The sequence below is a fragment of the Melanotaenia boesemani genome, chromosome 2, assembly GCF_017639745.1.
Source record: "Melanotaenia boesemani isolate fMelBoe1 chromosome 2, fMelBoe1.pri, whole genome shotgun sequence".
Classification (NCBI taxonomy): domain Eukaryota; kingdom Metazoa; phylum Chordata; class Actinopteri; order Atheriniformes; family Melanotaeniidae; genus Melanotaenia; species Melanotaenia boesemani.
The window spans coordinates 15,248,417-15,266,015 of NC_055683.1; the positions used below are offsets into that span (position 1 = coordinate 15,248,417).

Sequence of the window (17,599 nt, forward strand, 5' to 3'; positions counted from 1 at the left end):
ATATGGTTGCTGCTTATGATGGAAAACCCACTGAGATGTTTGAAGAATTAAACCTCATATTTCTTCTTTTAGTGTATAAATACAGCCAGGCCAACTCTCCTTGAACATGACAAGAAGTTCCCTGGCCTCCAATGGCCATGTGAATGGGTCAGATTCTGTCGTTATATAAAGTTTATGTTGACATTAGTGCAGACAGAGTGGAACAGATGCTCTGTTCTAGTCTCTATGAGGCCACATATTTGCTTAATTTTGGACACTGATATACTTTTATTTTATAAACAGGAGGCTTTCCTCAAAACTTTGTTCAGACAGGAATAAATGCTCTTCTCTTCGCTCTAAGAAATCAGAAGTTGTGCTAACCTTTGATGGCAGAGCTATTTCAGATTATATTATGTGTTTAATCAAGAGAATTGCTTTTTTAAACTTTACAGCTTCCCTCCTGACTTTTACATTTAAACATTGTACTAGTGCATTTCTGAACTCTGTCCTCACACTCAACAAGTCTGTTTGTGTGTAAACATGTTGTACTTCACCTCAAACCAGTTTATAGCCTCAAATCCAGATCTACATTATTTAATACATCTAACAATAACAGCCCTACGCAGCACCAAAGTAACAAGACCATCATCTGTAACAGAGACCAGAACTCATCTGTGTTGATGATTATTACAGTCCCGTCTTATCTGTCCAGGTGAGAGTGGAAAGATAAACCTGTGTTACATACAGTAGGATGTTTTGTTGTGAAAAAAAAGTCTCGTGGTTTTTTAAGTTTTCATTTTGTTTAATTTTAAGGAATGTCTCAACTTTTCTTGGATTGAGGTTTTATACATGTGTATATGTGTGTGTATGTGTCTTTTCTTTCACAATTTTATTGTGATGTTTTGTTTTGTTTTTTTTACACGTGTCCCACCATGTCATTTTCCTCAGGAGACTTCTGAAATCTTTTTCCATGTTAACTTTTTTTTTCTTTTCAACATTATTAAACTATCTCCAGTTTTTAAAGAAATTATTTGTATGATTTAAATCTGTATTCAGTTTTTTATTCATTCATTCGTTGCCTGGATCAGCAAACACATCACCAGAGGACTGTGCTGATTTCTTTTTCATCTATAGAAATGCAGCAGAGGAAGGCCACAGTCCTCACCCATCATCAAGGAGGAAGAGGGTCTTGGTAACTGTAATACTGTGGAAAATGGCTGACTTACTCAGAGGCTGTATGTATCTATGTAATGCACTTTAATTCTACTATAGTGAGAATTTCTTAATAAAGTGACTGAGATGTGATGCACCAAGAAGAGTTTCATTGTTTCTTCTGTGCTTGCAAGCAGCTTTGATAAATCCGCAGGCAGAGGGGCTTCTGTGGACTGAGAGACTAAAACACACATTAAAGATGATCTATGGCGTCATAAGACAGTGCTACAGATATTTTTTCGATAAAGAACAGGAAGCTGATCAGGCTGAAGTTAACAAGCTCCTTCAACAGCATTCCTATTTGACTACTTACAGATGCCCAAAGTCGGTCCTTGAGGTCCTGCTGGTTCTGGATGCTTCCTGCCGAAGATTAATAGGTCACCATGTTCTGCACTCCTGAGGGATTTATTTACTTCAACTCATGTTGGTTCCATCTCATGTCTAAACAAACACTGTCATCTGCTGGTGTTTTATATGAACTGATTCTGCTTCCAAAAGGCTCTTCCAGACAGACGTGTAGATACTTAAACCATGTACAGATCAACTTAGTAAGCTTGCAGAGAACATATCTCCTGTCTGGACTATGCAAAAATGAGAGAAAGACTGGATCATATTTTTGCTGAACGTGAGGCTGAGGACACACAGCAGTTTAAGGATATGGAGAAACAAGTTTCTAAGGAGGAGGACGATATTCAGCAAGTCTGATGAGGAGGTTACAGGTACTGAAGCTGCTCCTGCTGAAACCTACAAATCACAAAGCAGTAACATCTGTTGGAGCTCAGTACCTCCTGGTTTACATGGTAAAACAGCTGCTGTAAATTAGTGGTGGGCAGGTCGATATAAATATAGATGGTATTAATACTGACAGTGGTATCAATATTATCAATATTAATGTCATGGTATTGATAATGCAATGTAAGGCTTGAAAACAACCGCATCCTCCTTATTTATGAAGTTTCTGATAGATTACCCCACAAGGCACCTACATGGATGAAATCACCTTTTCCTGCCAAGATAATACCTATTTTGGATTTTCCTCAGGATTGGACTTGGGACCCATGCACAATACTATAAGTCCCAGAGAAAAATCCAGTACTTATGCATGTGAGTAAAGAACTTTGTCAGTCGTATTCCAGCGGCAGCACTAGAGGTGGAGTCAGGGCGACACTGGCCATGTCTGAAATCTGACTCGACACCCAGGCGCCACCTCAGGTGAGGGACAGTCACTGGAGAAGGACAGAAATGTCTTTTAAGACAGGCATGGATTCTTGGTGTCACTGCAACAATCTTAATTATGTATTAACCCTTTAATGCTTGCACTTTTCATTTCAGTCATTCATTATCTACACTTTTCTGTCCTTATCTGGAGCCTAACCTCACATTTTAGCAGGTGAGAAGCAGGGTACACCCTGGACAGGTCACCAGTCCATCACTATTCACACACACACTCCTAGGGAGAATTTAGAACCAATTAACCAAACATGCATGGGAGGAAGCCGGAGAACCCGACAGGACCCACACATACATGGGGAGAACATACAAACTCCACACAGGTTTCTCCAGGTTCGAACCTATCCCCAGAGCCTCGGCTGCGACCTTCTTGCTGTTAGGTTGTGGGGCTAACAACCACGCCACCGTGCAGCCCTTTTGATTTCAGTTGGACATTATTCTTTTTATTGTTATATAAAATGTGCTTCTGCAAATATCATTCGGCAGATGTCTAGAAAATATTTTGTCCCTGTGCAACTACAAATGTTAATGTTTTTAAGGTTTTTAACCTGATGTTAGCATGAAGCTATGTAGCAGTGCTAATCTAGTTAGCACTGCTACACTAGATTAGTTTTAAGATAAGATAATGTGGAGAAACCATGTCATATTTAGTTTTCAACGAGTGTATTTAAGGACTACAGATCAGTTCAGAAGATTTTCACATTGAAGCTGAAAATAAACTATAAAGAGATCCAGAGTACCTTAATATCTGATTTACTAGCACTAAGTAAGCTAGAGCTACATAATCCATTTAAATTTAAACAGGAGGCTAGCAAGGCTGCTAGATGATTTTAAAGTAATTTACAGCATGAAAATGAGGATAAAAATAAAGTGTAGCTTCTCTTATTTTGTACAGAAAGGTATAAGAATGAAGAGAAAGGGAGATGTTTATAACTTTTTTGTAAAGAGGAAGGACACAGATCAGGCTGAGATCCCAGCCTCAATGTCAGCAGCTCCCACAGCTCCCAACATGGAGCTAGATGAGCAACAGTGTGGTCACACAAATCTCCAGCTCAACACCTTTCTCCCTCTTCAGTCTTTCTCTTGCTATTTTGTCATCCACCCCGTCCTCTCTGTCCTCCTTTTGTGTGGTCTTAATTATCATAGTCCAGTCTATTGTACGAGTCCATTTAATTGTTATACTTTGAAGTAGGTTTGTCACCCTAAGGTTAAGTGCATCATTTCCTGGGGTAAAACAGCACTTTGTTCATTTTTTCTTACATGTATCATGCTGCACAAAAATTGTTTGAATAATTTGTGAAACCATATGCAGTGAATTTATTTCATATTTTATCCATCATCCCCCTTGTTGAGACATGGCAAGGCCCATGGCTCAATATTGCTGACATTTGTGACCATCGTAAAAAAAAGAAAGTTAAGTAGTGCTATAGGATGAAATTGGCAGCTAACTTTGTGAAAAGGAGGAGGTTCAGATGGAGGAGGCTGTAAACTAGGGCTGCCGTGGGAACCTGCTGGGGGAAGATAGAGCACTGCGTTCAGATCAAGGTCATCCTCCTGTTCCTTCATCATGAATTCCATTTCTCCCTTATTCTCTGTCTGTTGCCTTTACTTTAATGTCTATAATGAACAGGTACATAATGGAATACATAATTTATCAACAAAAGGACATATTTTCCCTATGTATTGAAATATCTTACATTATCCCTGGAAAGAGTAAAATTATTCATAAAACATTCAAATTCTTGTATGCTTGAATCCTGAAGTTGCCTGTTTCTGGCATCCCCCTGTGAAAGCAATCTTCATCAGCACAAGTACACGTGTACACGGTGATAATTTACTCTAACTGTAAGAGTTAATCCCAAAATGTCATAAGGGTCAATATCATGTTTGATTTTAAAATGCACATACACATATTTTACAAAAGAGATTAGGTGTAGATGTCTCCTCCTCCTGTAAACAGATTATCAGTCCTGCTTTTCATGAAAATAAATGTGTGTAACTGTTAATGGCACCAGAATTAACAGCATTATAAAACACAGCAATCAGCCTTTTGTGGAAGCAACCCTGGATAAAATCCTGCTGGACGAAAAGTTCATTTAATATCAGTCCATCAGTCGTCTGTCTTCAGGTCAGAGTCAGAAAACTTTGTCAAAGTCACGTCAGTAGTTCTGCGCAGAAAGGCCGAATCAGAGCAGGTCAATTTTCCTGCATTCATGAGGATCCTTAAAGTTCATTCTAAAATTGTTTGGAAAACATTAATTGTTTTGGAGATTTCTTATTAATGCTTTCAACTCCAAGATGATATGGACTCAGACCCAATTGGAATTTCTTTGAATAATGTGTCCATCATCAGCCAAATTTGCTCGAGCAGCTCTTTTCTCTTTTAGTCTTTTACAAAACCCTTTTTTTCATTATTATTATTTTTATAAGAGAATCAGTTTAAAATATCCATGGATATCAGACCAATATGAAATAAGTTTTATTGTCTTTCGGTATCTCAGTATTCATTTTATAGTGCATTTTCTTGTTTTAATGCAGAGCTAACAATGATCTAAAAGTAATTTTATATGCCTCAACATTTGTTGTTTTAGTGTTTAAGGTTTTCTGTGTTTTACTAAAAGTAATTGCACACAGTTAGGTGTGATGACAGTTAAAACAGGAGCTCCTTTAATTTAATTTAAATTTCATTAATACAGCTGCATTTTCTTTAGGTCTTAGGAAATTCCCTGTAAGCAATTTATTTATTGATTCATCTGTTTTCAGACAGATTTCAGATTCTTAGTTTGCTTGACTGAAAAATACATCTAGTATGCCTTCAGTTTGTATCTTAAAGCTGTTTCAGATTTAGTTCTTGCTCAATATAAATTAGATACAGTATCAAGAGTATTAAAACCTTAACTTAAGCCATTTGTAAAAAAAAAAAAAAAAAAAAGTTAGAACCCAGAGACACATGAACAGTTTTGGTGCAAATCACGCACACACTTAAAGTTCTCAGGAAATCAGGGGACTTGCAGTTTGCATCACCACAGAGAACCAAACAGGGAAACTGCCGTTTGGTATTTACATAAATGCACATAAGGATCAGTATGTTGGCATTTCCAGCTCTGGCAGGAAGGTTTTACTCACTCTCACTACTTCAGCTGTAGGAATGAGAGAGATACCATCTTATCAGATCCTGGGTCAGCGGTTAGACGGTAATATGGAGGAAATATAAATTCATGTGTCAGTGAGTAACAATTAGGATGCGTCTGAAGGGATTAAATAAATAAAACATTATTTTCATCTGGTTTTACTCATTTCTCATTTAAAAACAATGAGTTGATCAGTGTTGGAGAACTGAGGAAAAGGTTGTTGCCACCAGCTCACTAAACATGTTCTGTTCTTTCTAAATAATGAAAACAAAACAAGACAGGGTTAGTAACTCATCATGTCATGTTGTCATGTCGTTAGTAGCAAGCAGGTACTTCATTGCAGTGAGAGTGCGTGCTTGTTCATGTAAATGTGTTTCTTGTTCCAGCAGTGAACTTGTCTTATGTGTATGAAATGTCTAGAAATGAAGCTTTCTTCTGTTTACTCTTTAGCACTTTCTTTCCATAAAAAGATGTAGATCTGTTTAACTTCAATATAGGATTTTGAATCAAATCATTAATTATTTGTGGTATGAAATCAGAACAATCTCACCATCATTATGTTAACTGGTCACATGACTGCTTCCATCCCCAAGTCAGCTCTGCCATGGACCAGTCAGATGGCAAACCGCCTTTTGATTTTATGGCCAATGACCCTTCTCACCACATGGATGTTCTCTCTCGGGTCAGTAGAACCAGATGGTTTTCCAACCTCGGGCCCCCAGCACCCACCTCTCTGTTCGCCCCTCAGAGCCCAGCGGCCACGCCACCTCGGAGCTGGTTGAAGAGCTCTTGTTCTGGTTTGTCCTCTGAATAAACGCATGATCAGGAGCGTTGTGGAGGATGGTGTTCTACCATCCAAAAGCAGATGTTTACACGTCCATCAAACATCTGGTTTCAGTCTTCAGTCTCTTTGAAACTCGAAGCAGAGGAAATGCTGGAGTATCTTCTATCTTTGTTTCTTGAATCATGTAGAGCATCAGGTGGAGCTGGTAGGGGTGGGCATCAGTGTCAGTTCGTAAAACATGGTGGTGATAGAAAGCTTATATATATATATATACATATATATATATACATATATATATATATATATATATATATCAGTGGGTCTCTGCTGACTTTTATCCTGGCGGAAGAACTGAGTCGGGTCAGGTGTGCAGCCTGTGAGCTTCAGGAGAGAGTGTCTCCAACAGAGACGGAGGGAGGGGGAAAAGAAGAAAAAGGAAAATAGTGTTAATATTTATCCTACACAGTGTGTGTGTTTGTGTCTGAGGGAAGTTGCAAATGTTTTCTCTCAGAGATTTGATTGTGCTAAAAATAAATTCTCCCATGTATGTGTGTGTATAAGCAAAAGCATTCTTCATTGCAAGCAAAGTGTTGTTCAGATTTGACAGATCTCATTTCCTTTAAGGTAAAAATTGTTCATGTTTGACAAGTTTAAAAGAACACACAAAATAAGTAGAAAGAACACAATAAAATTAAAGTATTGTGATGAAGGTGTCCATAAGATAAGAAAAATGTTCTATTTTTCTTTCTAAACAGACAACCAGCTTTTACAACCCGAAAGTGTCCTTGTGTGTATTAAGTATTCTGGAGCAGAGCAAAACATTTCCTCAGCCTGATCAGATCATTTTTCATTATAATGAACGTAAATTTAGCATCTCCTTCTAATTTAGTTTTTACTGCTAAAAGTACCCATTTTATTTCTTCATGAGATTTCTCATATCCTACTTAAACTGTTAGACAGAGCTTCATTATTACCAGCAACGTGTCCTCTCTGTCTGCTGCTTCGGAATGTGAGAGAATCTCCAGCCACACACACACACACTCACACACTCTTTTTGTTATCTTCTTATTTGGTTTCATTATTCTTTCCTTTTATGCTTCAGCAATACCCTTATTTTATTTATTATATAAAATATCACAATGCTTTATGCAAAATCGCCTCCTTCTGAGCTGCTGCTGTCCGGTTCTAGAATAGGGCAGCGAGTAAGCTTGAGGGTTAATCCCACACTTTCAGGTTCTCTACACACAATTTTTTATATATATTTTCTTCCCACAATTATTGTTGTAATTATATATTTATATTAATGTTTATATTTATATTTATATTTATAAATTATTATTCATAAGACATTAGACAAACATAAAACATACCCCAAAACTAGAAAGGGACTCGAACCCTTTTTACTCACAGGAGGACTCCAACCTCCTGCGGTGAGGACTGGCACCTCACTTTTCCAGGGACTGGAACCCTGTTACTTGTAGGGGACTGGCACCCCTATCCTTAAAGGGACTGAAACCCCTTTTATTTATTTATTTATTTATTTATTTATTTTCCTTGTTACATATTGGGGAGTCCCATTCACCCTCCTTCTCCTTAACAGCTGTGTTTCCGATTATGCACCTAGGACGTCTCCTGTTGGATTTTTCTTCTTCGAGTAGCCCACACTCAGGCACAAAAATTGACTAAAACGCCTATTATTACCACCGAAGTTTTTACTTCAGTGCCGGACTAACCCTACCCTACCGCAGTAGAATAGTGACCTACCTTGTCTTCACAAGATAGTGGGACCCTACCCTATTTTCATAAGATAGTGAGAAAAGGGTGGTAAATGGGAGTCCGATATGAAACTTCTCACCGTGTGTGAGTGGGTGCTGCTCCACACGCAGACTTCGTTCTGGATATCAGTGGTGCCTGAACGGAGTCCCTCCACCGTCCCCTGTCGGTTAAGGCTGACCCAGGGGCTGAAGTATCCTCCAGGATGAGCAACCACGGGTTCTGGTCCTCCGGTCAGTCTCTCAAGATATCTTGTTTGTGACGCCAAGATTGTTGTGGAATTTTATTATCAAAGATCACACACTAAGTGAGAATCAAACAAAGTATTTTTATTAAGAGCTGATCAGCAATGGGAATCACACAGTCAAACAGCTTTGGCTGAGTGAGTCCACAGAGATACACATGGGCTTGGTTAATATAGACTCGCATGACGTGATGGCATCAAGGTCGTTGGTTGCAAATCTTCAGGACATTGTCTGCAAACCCTGCACAGCCTGGTACACAGTTTCTAAAGAATGTTATCAGTGGTGTGATGGGAGAGGAGAGCTCACTAAATATTATCTGGATACAAGTCGTTCTCCTCCCCAGTGAAACATAAGTCAAGGTTGTTAATAATACAAAAGGTAAATTATAGAGTATAAGGGCTATGTGTATAAATTTTCCATTACACGATCTAGTGTGATTTTCCCTGTTTGCTTCTCCTTCCCCTGGTGTGTGCAGGAAGCATGTCCTGTGGTTAGCCAGCACAGCTGAGAGGAATCATTTCACCTTGACTGCTTCTAAACAACACGCTGACCTTCATTCAACGCTGGGTCATTGTACGTTGTACATTCAGGTTATTGTTTAGCATTTCATGTAACCAAACCAACTTTCCTGCTCTTCTTAATATTCCCTGCAGAACCTGTCTGCCTGCTCACCACACCATCTGGATACCTGAGCTTCTGGTTCTCTATAGCTCTGCAAGCCATCCTCAATAAATCTGTTTAAGCTGCCTTGCTGCATAAATCCTTTCCTAGGGTCCAGCTGTCTTTGTGATATGTACAGTAGACGCTAGAGGTGATGGCTGCATCACTTCATCTGCTTCTTTTCTTACCCTGATGCTCACATCACTCTGGAACAGGGTAAATCTGGACTCATCAGACCACATGACCTTCTTCCATTGCCCCAGAGTGTTTATGCTCCCAAATTGAAGCTTTTTTCTCCCCAAATATCTTAACTGATGGTTTTCTTAAATCTCCTTTTAATACATTTCATCAGAAAGCCTTTGCTGGTCTTATCTGATACTCCCGATTACATTTCCAGAGTGAATTACTGTTTTATCGTTTTATTTTCTACTGTTTTACTTGATTTTATTGCTGTTGTGTGAAGCATTTTGTAGTGCTATATAAATACAGTTATTATAAAGTTATAATTTATTTAGGGCCACCTGAGCTAGTCCATAGCTCCTCAGTTTTCTGCCCCACTACAATAACTTATTTACTCTGTGTGCCATCTATTTCCTCACTAACACTGAATGATGGGTACCTGTCAATCATTCATGCCTGCGAGAGGACGACACTCACTGTGAAACAGTGAAGTCCAATGATTTCGACTGAATTATTCCACAAAAACACTAGCCATAAATTGTCATTTTGGCAAATAATTTTCCTGTATTCTAAATTTATTTTTAAGCATTAAAGGAATGAAGTCATTTAAATTCACCTCAGATAAGGCTGAACATTCAGCTTTGTGTCCCCCTAGTACCTTGTAAAGTTATATGCATTTCCATGGTCAGCATAAAGCAAGGAACGTTTCCACCTTCTCAGTCAAATCTTCAGTAAAATACAAACCTTCATTCTGAAGGAAAGTGCTGTTCTTTGCAGCTTTCTACATTGCATCATGAAACCACTGAGATATGAACCAGAGAATTATTCCTCTGTGCCTTTTGTCATTCTGGCTGGGTCTCCCTTGTTAGGAAATGATGTCCACAACATCTGAGAACTTGTCTTACTCTGATAGCAGCACCTCCTGGCATAAATCACCTTTGTTCACATGTCCCACCCCTCAGCCTCCGTTACACCACAGAGCCTTAAGTTCCAGTGGCAATCATAACTTCAGACACGTGACTCACAATCTCTAAATCAGACTACTTGTCTTTCAGCACCAAGAATTATGTCATCACTTTCAGTTCTACATGAAAAGATTCCAATCACACTCATTAATAGAGCTATATACTGCAATTTCAATGGAACAGACCTTAACATACCCACTCAAAATTGCACTGTATACCCTCAGGGTGCAGGTATAGGGCACTAAGGTGCAGGAGGGTGCCCATTTGGAAGGAGTCCTTTCCCTCAACAGCAGACTCCAGTGAGGAAGGATGAACGATGTTAAAGGTGCAGTGTGAAATGAAATCAAAGGTCAATGTAAAAATGTTTTAATATATCATTAATATATTGTATCACTTTTATAAAATAACTTATGTTTTTATTCTTTGAGCATGGACCATTTTATCTAATTACGTGGGTTCACATTCATGGCAGCTGCCATATTTTTGCTGCCATTTTTAATACGGTGTCTCAGAAAGGACAAAAAAACTGTGTGTGAAGTGAGAACCCTCTGAGTTTTATAACTGCCGTACCAGCTTTGTTTGGTAGGAATTGGAACACCATTTGGGATAAGTAATGCCTTAAAAGGACCATAGAAGAAGACAGTACACAGTACACCTGTAGTGCAGTCATCGCTGCACCTGAGGCCACTAGATCCACAGAAGATGAAAGCATCTTTATGTTTGGAAGAATTCCATTCATAGCTGTGTTTAGGATTTGAAGTTGTTGTTATTCCCATCATTACCACTAAATGTAAATAATTATTACACACTGTACCTTCAAACTAAGTTCTCTATAGTAGCTGTAATTGAATTTTCTTTGTGAATTTATTTAATATGAAACTCAGTAGATTTATGCAGAATACACTTTTAATTAAGTTTTAGTCATAAAATGTTATCTGTGTACGCTGCCATCTCGGCTTCTCTAGTGCAGCAATGTCAAACTCAGTTCCTCAAGGGCCACTGTCTTGCAGGTTTTGCAGGTTTTGATGGTTTCCTGCTCCAAACGCACCTGATTCAAATCAAATGGATCCAACAGTTTTTTGTCAAGTTTCTACAAATTGACTCTAATCAGGTGTGTGGAATCAGGAAAATATCTAAAACCTGCAGGACGGTGGCCCCTCAAGGACCAGAGTTTGACGTCCCAGCTCTAGTGAATTATGCTTGGCATAAATAAGACAGCAGCGCCCCCAAGTGGCTGTATTGTAGAATGACTCATGAGTTGAGGAGTAAACGGTGGGCATTGCTCATCCAATTCTAACAAAAAAAAGTCTATTTTATGCCTTTAGTTTAACTGTTATTTAGAAATAAACTGCAGGAAAGCAAAACTTAATCCTCTTTAAATGCCTGCCTACTTCCACACTGCATGAAAAGCTACAACTGTAGCCTGGTGAAAATAAAAAGAGAAAAATCAACATTTTTTATTGAATAACTTAACAGACTAAAGCGAAACAGTTCGTCTGTACAGTAATGATTAAAAATTCACTTGAAGCCGCAACTTCACTAATGTTTCTGCTTGATGCTGTAATGTGTGCGTGGCAGTGGTGCCACAGAGGAGGAGTCAGCGCGCTTCTGGTTGTGTAATGTGCACGCTCACACCGTCGGATCCGAACAGATGGCTGCGTGCCTTTACCTCTGAACGCTTTGAAACTGATCAACAGGAAACCAGAGCTTCTATGTCAAGTGCAGCATCGCTGGTTTAGTTTGAGCACATTGTTTCAGCGCGTGAGCCCTGGATGGTATATACTTTTAACTGAGAGCCGCTGCTGAGTTCCCAACAGGTGTTCGGGGGGCACGCTGCCCGGATAGTGATCATGTCCAATGGAAAAGACGCGTGTGCTGCTCAAAAGTGAGTACAGGCAACAGAAATGCTACGGAGACGCCAGGTTTAGAGTATTTTTCTATGGGGATTTTATGTTTTGGCTGCGTTGCTGACGTTGCTCGTGCACTTTATGAAGAAATTAGTTTGGTACACGTTTCAAAAACCTTTACATAAAATAGGGTTTATTATTCATCACGCTCGTCTGCACCAGGAAACATAAAAACAGTCGCGTTACTTGTTTTTCTGGATGTTGTGACGGTGTATTCTTCCTTAAATTCTCTAAAATAGATCCAGACTAGAACAGCAAAACGAGCTGCTGCACCAGAAAGGAGGCTCCGAAACAGTGTTGTTGGCTTTTAGTTTTTTATAAGTGGGGAGCAAAGCCAAGTCATGGAAAAACGTAATAGATAGATTACAATAACAGTTAAATGCACTCTCCTGAGTCATGCAGTTAAGCACATTTGCATTTTATTTGTTTAATTTTGTTCCCATTTGTGCAACAGCTCTTCAGAAATGACCCTAAAGGAGTGCCTGGATGAGTGTATGGAAGCCTTGGATCTCTTCCTTAACAACCACTTCAATGAGAGCCTGGAGAAGCTGCGGCCAAGGTAACGCAGTAATCCAGAGTCGGCTTGAAGCTCATCTTGCTGTTTGCTTAAGTTTCAGCACATTCATGCTGGTATTTTCTCAGCATGATGTCAGCAGTATTTGGCTTCTGCTGATGTTTTGTGGTGTGAATTGTGAAGTAAGAACCCACGCTGAAAGGCTTCAGGTCTCCAGGATATGAAGTGTTTGCTGAAGCTGACGCCCAAGGTCTGAGTGACTGAACAGCCAGCAGTGTTAGCCCTGCAAAACAAACACTTTGTACAAGACACACCGAGATGGAAAGAAAAAAGACAGGAAGATATTTACTCTTATCTTCTCTTTGCAGGAAAATGCACAGGCCATACAGTAGCTACCAGTGTTTGCTCACAGTACAGTGTTGACCTGTAACTTTGTTTTTCCTCATGCAGAATCCATGAGAGTATGTACCATGCTCTTATCTACGCCACGGTGCTGGAAATGCAAGCAATGATGACTTTCCAGCATGATGACATCAGCAATGCAGGAAACACCATGAAGAGGGCCCAGGAGGTCTGTCAGAGGTCAGGAGGGCTCCAGATGAGCATTTTGTTCATTTAATATACTATAACTAAGTATAAGTCTTTCAAATTTGTATTTTTTCTGCTGCTAATTTTCCTTCAGTCCATGAGGCATAGGGGTGCATTTACATTTATGACCTCTCTGATCATGCTACCAATTTGACTGCATTTGCATTAAAGAAGCCAAAAAAAACAAACAAAAAAACTGCACATTAAATATGAAAATGGACACGTTTAATTAAAAGGATGATTGGTGTTTCAGGTTTCGGCGAAAATCTCCAGGTTTGGCTAACAAGTCCACGGGGGAATCACTTTCAGAAGGTATGAAAAGTTTGAACGTCTCACTGCTGTATTTTTTTATGAAAAGGTCCTAAATGTAACTGTCTGGTCTTGGGTCTAAAAAACTAAGTGAAAAGCCTGGAAGTTCCAATATTGATTATTTAACTAAAAGTAATTCCTGATTTTAGTATCCAATTTAATCTTTGGTCTTAATTTTAAAAGACAAAAAAGAGATTATGATGAGATTTAAACCTTTATTCTCAAATATTTTAGTAAAAAGATATTATATATCGACATTCTTACTATCCAGCTCTTAAACACGTAAAAGCACCAAATGACAGCCGTTCTTATGAGTAAGAGTAAGTGTGTATGGTGAGCAGTGAGGGAAAAATGAAACAGCAAAGTAATGTTCATTTCTTTTCTGAGTCCTGTGCAGTGGACAAAAGGGATTTTAACAACACAAAAAACACCTTCCTATATTTGTGCTGTTACTTTTTATAGCCTTACCTGCTCCATGAGGCAGCACTTGTGCATCAGGATAAACACGGAGCTAAATGCTAACGTGTTTGCACCTACAGTGCTAAAAGGCTAACTTAAAGGACAATATTTACCATGTTCCCCACCAGTGTTATTTAACAGAGTATGACTGAAGCCAATGGAAATTCAGATGCTTGATTATAAACTAACTAATGTCATTATAGGTGGAGCAATTTTTAGGATCAGACTGAAAGTGTTGGGCTTAAAGACTGGCACAGCCATCCCTAAAGCTGAAAACACTCAGTCATTACTAGCATGTCATGCTATTATCTCTTCAGAAATGGTGTTTTTAAACAGTTTTAAAATGTTGCTTAACCTATTACAATAAGCAGGTTAAATCTTTTCCTATTACAAGTAGTCATAAAAGCTATAATGTCCTCAGAACTAGTTCACTAATCATTGCTATCTTCCAGAGAATAAGCCTGCAACTATAACAGCTGAACCAATGGCTTTATTATTTTATTCTTCATTATAAATGAATAGTAGTGCAACCTCCTGTAGATTTGTATTACTTTTGACTGGATAGCAGACACAGCTGGACTCAGGTCAAGCTTCCAGTTGTCTCAGACAGGATTCACAAAGTGCTCTAATGATTGTTATTATAATTCAAAATGACAATCAGTCATGAGATCAGCCACACGAGTAGTCTGAGGACTGGATGAAAAACTGAAACCGCTGCTAGGAAAGTTGCTCTGTTCTCAACTTCACACTTTGAAGATAGCAAAGACAGCAAAACAAATTGTTGGACGGAGTATTTAATTTGGCTGTGCAGTGTGTCACCTCATTAAAAGCTAATAAGAACAAATGACCATTCACATCTGAAATGCACACACGTGAAGCCAGCGTTATAGAAGGGGAGAATAAGTCAGTTTTGTCTCTTTATCCATGCATTGTTGCTAAGCCCACACCTGTAGCCTCCAGTGCAGAACCTTTCATGTTTATCAGGGTGATTCGTAGCTAGAGCTGTTTTAAAAACTCACAAGTACTGTAGAGTAGTTTGATGCATCGCTGAATTTTGCTTAAACACTTTCCAGTCTGATGTGGTGGGTGTTAGTGGCTTTTATGACCAGTGTTAAAAAGATTAGGGATTTTGGAATAGCAAAGAAAGAGGTACACTCAGGCATTAGGGAAGAGAAGCAGACACATTTTTTCTTTTCAATTTACTGAACTCAGTCACTTACGAAATAAGATAGGCGTCATGGAACAGAGGTAGAAGACAGACAAGAAAAGAAGGTCTGATAAATAAATCCCACTGGACAAAATGAGTTTGGATTTGACACTTTACTGCAAGTTAAGTACATTCACTGAATGTTGTTATTTAACATGTGTGTCTGTTGATGTGTTTTTGCAGCGCAGCTCCATGCAGAAGTGTGTTTTGCAGAGTGTCAACTCCAAAGAGCTGCTCTCACCTTCTTACAGGTGCAACAGGCTAATGCGCTTACTCAAACATACAGTAGAAGTGAGCATATACACTGATGTATTCTTAGAACAACAGAGTTTCCACCCAATCAAGTTTTCCAAGATGGCAAACTGAAGAAAATATCTCCTGAATGCTGTTTGTGGTTACCTCTATGTTAGCAAGAAATCGTAATTGAGCTATGTATCATTTAAATCTAATCCATGTACTTTCAGTCCAAATGAGTGCATAGGTTTCTTGCTTTAATCACATCATTATCACAATTTACTTTCTTTTTCAGGATGAGAGCATGGTTAGTTTTATCAAAGGAGGGATCAAAGTACGAAACAGTTACCTGATTTACAAGTAAGTAATCAATGAAATAAGAAGGCTAACAGTAGATCAAATGAATGAGTGTGTGCATTGAACAAATGTATTCAGCCACATGAAGAAGAAAGTTCACTGTCTTTCACTTCTAAGGAGTTACATATTAGAATATCAGTAAGAATTAAACAGCAAAACAAAAAAAAACAAAAAAAAAACACAGCAGACAGAAGGCAACGACCCTTCAATCCACACCATCACCAGACAACAAACTGTTACACTTGTGCATAAACACACCAGAAAATGTCCTATGGTTTTTGCTGAAAAACAGAGCTGCTAGTCATTAAAAGCTCTTAAATAATAAGCAAATCAAAAAGACATATCCCAAAAGTAGCATAACAACAACCAGATACTAACTCACAGGAAAAAATAAAAGAATTATCTCTTAGTATATAAACCCACTGGACGACTCAGTGACTGTCAGCTTGCAGAGGATGAGGAATAAGGAGTGATCAGTGATGAAGAGTGGTGAGTGAGATTGTGCAAATGCGGCCACGCCTCTATGGAGGCTAGAGGCAGACCAGGGCAGCCCAGAGACCCAGGGCCCTCAACAGCAGCCCTGAAGCACTAACCCAAGCTACCCCACCATGAAGACGACTCCAGCCCCATCCAGAGAGTGGCAGAGGAGAGCCCCAGCAAGAGCCCCCCGCGGTCTTGGGGGCAAAGGTCCCAGTGGGCCAAGATCGGCAGCCACCGGCCCCACCAGGGACCGGCCATCCAGGGCAGCCCAAGCGAAGGGCCCAGGGCCCCAGGAGCCCCGAGGCGCCCCTCTAAATGTTAAAGACTTAACCAGTGTGGCTTGTTTGGAATGGCTGGTGGGAAAACTTGGCAGCAGAACATGGCTGCACAGTTTAGGTTTGCAAAGCTGTGTCTGTAAAACACAGCAAGACGTCTGGATCAGTGTTCTTTGGACAGATGAGATCAAAATGAATATGTTTGGTCATGTTTGCACAGCAGCATGTGTGGAGAAAACCAAGCATATCTTAAGAGTTGTGGAGGGGTGATAATTTGGGCTTGTTGCAGCTATACCTGGATGACCTGGACACCTTGCAGCCATTGAGCGGATCATGAACTCCTCTGGAAAGTGTTCTAGAGTCAAATGTAAGGCCATCTGTTTGACAGCTAAAGTTACTGAAACTGGATCATGAAACAGGACAATGGTCCCAAACACAGCAGCAGATCTACAACAGAATGACTAAAAACAAGAAAAGAATCCAGGTGTTGACACGTTCCAGCCAAAGTTTAGACCACAACCTGATTAAAATGCTGTAGGTGAGACAAGGAGAGAGCCGTGCAAAAACAAAGGCTGCAAACTTCGATGAGGTTAGGCAACGTTGTCATGAAGAGAGACTGCTAACCTCATACATCTTCATACAGAAAACAACTTCAGATTTACTCGTCCTTACACACAACTTCTACATTTTAACTTAGTTCTTTGTTTCCTGTCCAGTGAAACAGTCTCATGTCACGTGTTCATCTGAGGTGGTCCCTAACCCGTTTTGAGCCATAGTGAGATTATTTATTTGATGTTTATTCATTTCTTTCTGACTTTGTGGTCTTTACACCATCCGACTGCTACTTTTTTTTTCTTCTACATGACACTTGACTTAAATTTCTCTCCTCATTCAGCAGAGGGGCAGTAGTGTGTAAACAACCCCACACACACTAAAGTAAATGTATGACACATCAGGAAAATGTGTTCAAGAGAAATGTTGTGATAGCAGAAAAATAACCAAATTGATTTGCTTTATTCATCAACTACCAAACTGGCCAGTACGTTTTTATTCATTCCAACCAAAACTAATTTTAACCCACATTTAGAGTCCTGGTTAATTCAATGAAAT

General features: G+C 39.3%; 1 protein-coding gene across 1 annotated transcript in view; it reads left to right on the top strand.

The window, feature by feature from the left end:
• The first annotated feature begins 11,771 nt into the window (after nt 1-11,771).
• The window catches only part of zgc:158403 (tetratricopeptide repeat protein 39A), a 30,867-nt gene continuing 25,039 nt past the window's right edge, over nt 11,772-17,599 (top strand). The window contains exons 1-6 of the mRNA XM_041997013.1: nt 11,772-12,044; nt 12,521-12,625; nt 13,031-13,162; nt 13,422-13,480; nt 15,327-15,394; nt 15,673-15,737. Coding sequence (XP_041852947.1) covers nt 12,010-12,044; nt 12,521-12,625; nt 13,031-13,162; nt 13,422-13,480; nt 15,327-15,394; nt 15,673-15,737 — 464 coding nt within the window. The 5' untranslated portion in view covers nt 11,772-12,009. The remainder of the gene's footprint in view (nt 12,045-12,520; nt 12,626-13,030; nt 13,163-13,421; nt 13,481-15,326; nt 15,395-15,672; nt 15,738-17,599) is intronic.